At 43.6% G+C, this 2500-nt stretch overlaps 1 protein-coding gene across 1 annotated transcript in view; it reads right to left on the bottom strand.

Moving 5' to 3' along the window:
* LOC103121600 (aldehyde oxidase 4-like) overlaps positions 1-1594 on the bottom strand; it is a 73992-nt gene extending 72398 nt beyond the window's left edge. Inside the window, exon 1 of the mRNA XM_060184151.1 lies at positions 1108-1594. Within this exon, the coding sequence (XP_060040134.1) occupies positions 1108-1145 (38 nt within the window). The 5' untranslated portion in view covers positions 1146-1594. The remainder of the gene's footprint in view (positions 1-1107) is intronic.
* Positions 1595-2500: the final 906 nt, after the last annotated feature.

Below are 2500 nucleotides of genomic sequence, written 5' to 3'. Positions count from 1 at the left end.
CATGTCTGTTGTCCTATGATGTCAGTACATGTAAGCACTTCCATAGTTCCTGACACTTTCTAGAAGGCCAGGACTGAAAACCTTCTGGTGCCACAAAATGCAGCATGAAGTTGAGCAAATTACTTAACTTTGTCTCGATTTTCTATTCTTCATTGAGGCTGATCATGCCTATTTCAAAGTTGTTGGGTTTTTTTTTTTTGGGGGGCCAGCTAGTTTGATAATGCACTAGTCACCCTTTATTGGCAGGGTTACAATATACCCAGTGGATGACTACATCCTCAAATAACATCAAACCATCTTTTGTGTTTTTTTCCCCCAATCCAGTTGATCATGAGGCATGACACTTCAGCCCAGGAAGGATTACTGTACATGTGAGCTACTTTGAACAGCGCCCGACACACAAGACGCCTTCATTAGATACTAGCTGTTTTATTTATGTTGATTACTTCCAGTCAATGATCGATAGTTCCACGGGTAACTTCTTCTCTGAATAACTAACCAGTCCATCTAGATGCCTGTATGTGGCCCCTCTGAGAAGTCCACAACTAGCTTAAATACCAAGCTGAACTTATCACCTTCCACTTCCAGGTTGTGCTTGTCACCACCCAGTAGTGACCTAGGACAAAAACACAGGAAAACACATTTTCCTTCATCATCACAACCAGTCAGGAACAAATTTATATTTTTTTAGCACGGGCTGGTGCCAATTCAATCATAGAGGATGAGAAGATGTCTCATTCAGCCCAGCCAAGCAACTAAGTCTTAGGAAGAGGGGTAACTTAAACTACCAGGATGGCGTGTCACTTCTTTGTGTTTAAGTCATTCTTATCTCTCTCCCCAACTCCCTTCCCACACTTACACACATACCAACTGCTCAACTGCTAGAAATCACAGGTGTTCTTGTTTTACAGAATCAGCATAATTGACACACAGTGAAAATATATTCTAATGGGAAGAAAGTCTGTGGGAAAGGTCTGGAATTTAGGAAGTGACTGGGAGAACAGACCTAGATGGTGTGTGAATGAGAGATGCCTAAAGAGAGAAAGGAAGTGTGCAGAGGGTCAGAAAAGGGGTGACTGCGTATATTGGAGGAAATGAAAAGGATACTGGATCTTCTTGGTCTTCACATCGTATCTGGACACCATGACGGTGCAGGCGCCACAGCCTCCACTCCCACAGCCATACTTGGTGCCTGGGAGATGGACTAGGAAGGGGGTCAAGGAAAGGGCTTTGGCTTGACATTTCTCTCCCTGGGATACCAGCGAGCAGGACCAGGGTTTCTTCAATCACATTCCTGCTTTGAGAACAAAGTTTTGCTTTTTTCCTTTTAATTTTTTATTTACACATATCAATAAGCTCATGGATGAAAGGCAATGCTGCTTGATCTTTTTTTTTTTTTTTTTTTTTTGCCTCCAGGGTTATCACTACAAATTCACTGCTCCTGGAAGCCATTTCTTCCATTTTCCTGGATAGGACAGAGAGAAATTGAAAGAGAAGGGGGAGACAGAGAGGGAGAGAGAAAGACAACTACAGACTTACTTCATTGCTTGGAAGCATTCCCCCCTTAAAGTGGGGATCCGGGGCTCGAACCAGATTTGCATTTAGTAATGAATGAGCCTGCTTTATCTGAAACCGGGGACCAGATACATTTTGGAAAGTAAAACGTTCCAAATTTTAGCAAGGTAGTAACATTCCCTAGCAGGAACTCTGCAGCAGCTTATAATCAATGACTAGTATTTTTGCTGCTGACCACAGTGGTAGTCACACTGATTGGGATACAAGAATACTGCAGGGAGTCGGGCTGTAGCGCAGCGGGTTAAGCGCAGGTGGCGCAAAGCACAAGGACCGGCATAAGGATCCCGGTTCGAACCCCGGCTCCCCACCTGCAGGGGAGTCGCTTCACAGGCGGTGAAGCAGGTCTGCAGGTGTCTATCTTTCTCTCCTCCTCTCTGTCTTCCCCTCCTCTCTCCATTTCTCTCTGTCCTATCCAACGACGACGACAACAACAATAATAACTACAACAATAAAACAACAAGGGCAACAAAAGGGAATAAATAAATAAAATATTTAAAAAAAAAAAAAAAAGAATACTGCAAAAGGCCTTTGCAGACTAGAGCAGGATTTACACTCCAATAACGTGTAGAAATGTTTGTTGACTTCAGACATGAGGTGATAGATTCTGGACACACAGTGGAGGTGGTGGGAGGTGTATAGAACTTAAAGAAATATCACAGCACCCTGTCTGGGGGTGAGGAGGGTGGGTGGGGTGTTTCCCAAATTGAACAATGTTATCCTTTTACCTTATGGGAAAGCAGAGATTATCAATTCAACGTTCTTGCATCTCTTGGCTCCAGAACCAGTAGTGTTGCACAGTCACCGTCTCTAACCCTGGCCTCTAGCCCTTTCCTGAGTAAGACACTTGCATACTCTCACAGAGGAGAAGCAAATAATGTATTAACTCCTCTGCTTTAGGTTTTGTAAGAATCTACTGGGATATGCT

The sequence above is a fragment of the Erinaceus europaeus genome, unplaced genomic scaffold, assembly GCF_950295315.1.
Source record: "Erinaceus europaeus unplaced genomic scaffold, mEriEur2.1 scaffold_612, whole genome shotgun sequence".
Lineage (NCBI taxonomy): Eukaryota > Metazoa > Chordata > Mammalia > Eulipotyphla > Erinaceidae > Erinaceus > Erinaceus europaeus.
Note: the sequence above shows the minus strand (reverse complement) of the source record. Positions and strands in the feature narration are given on the sequence as shown.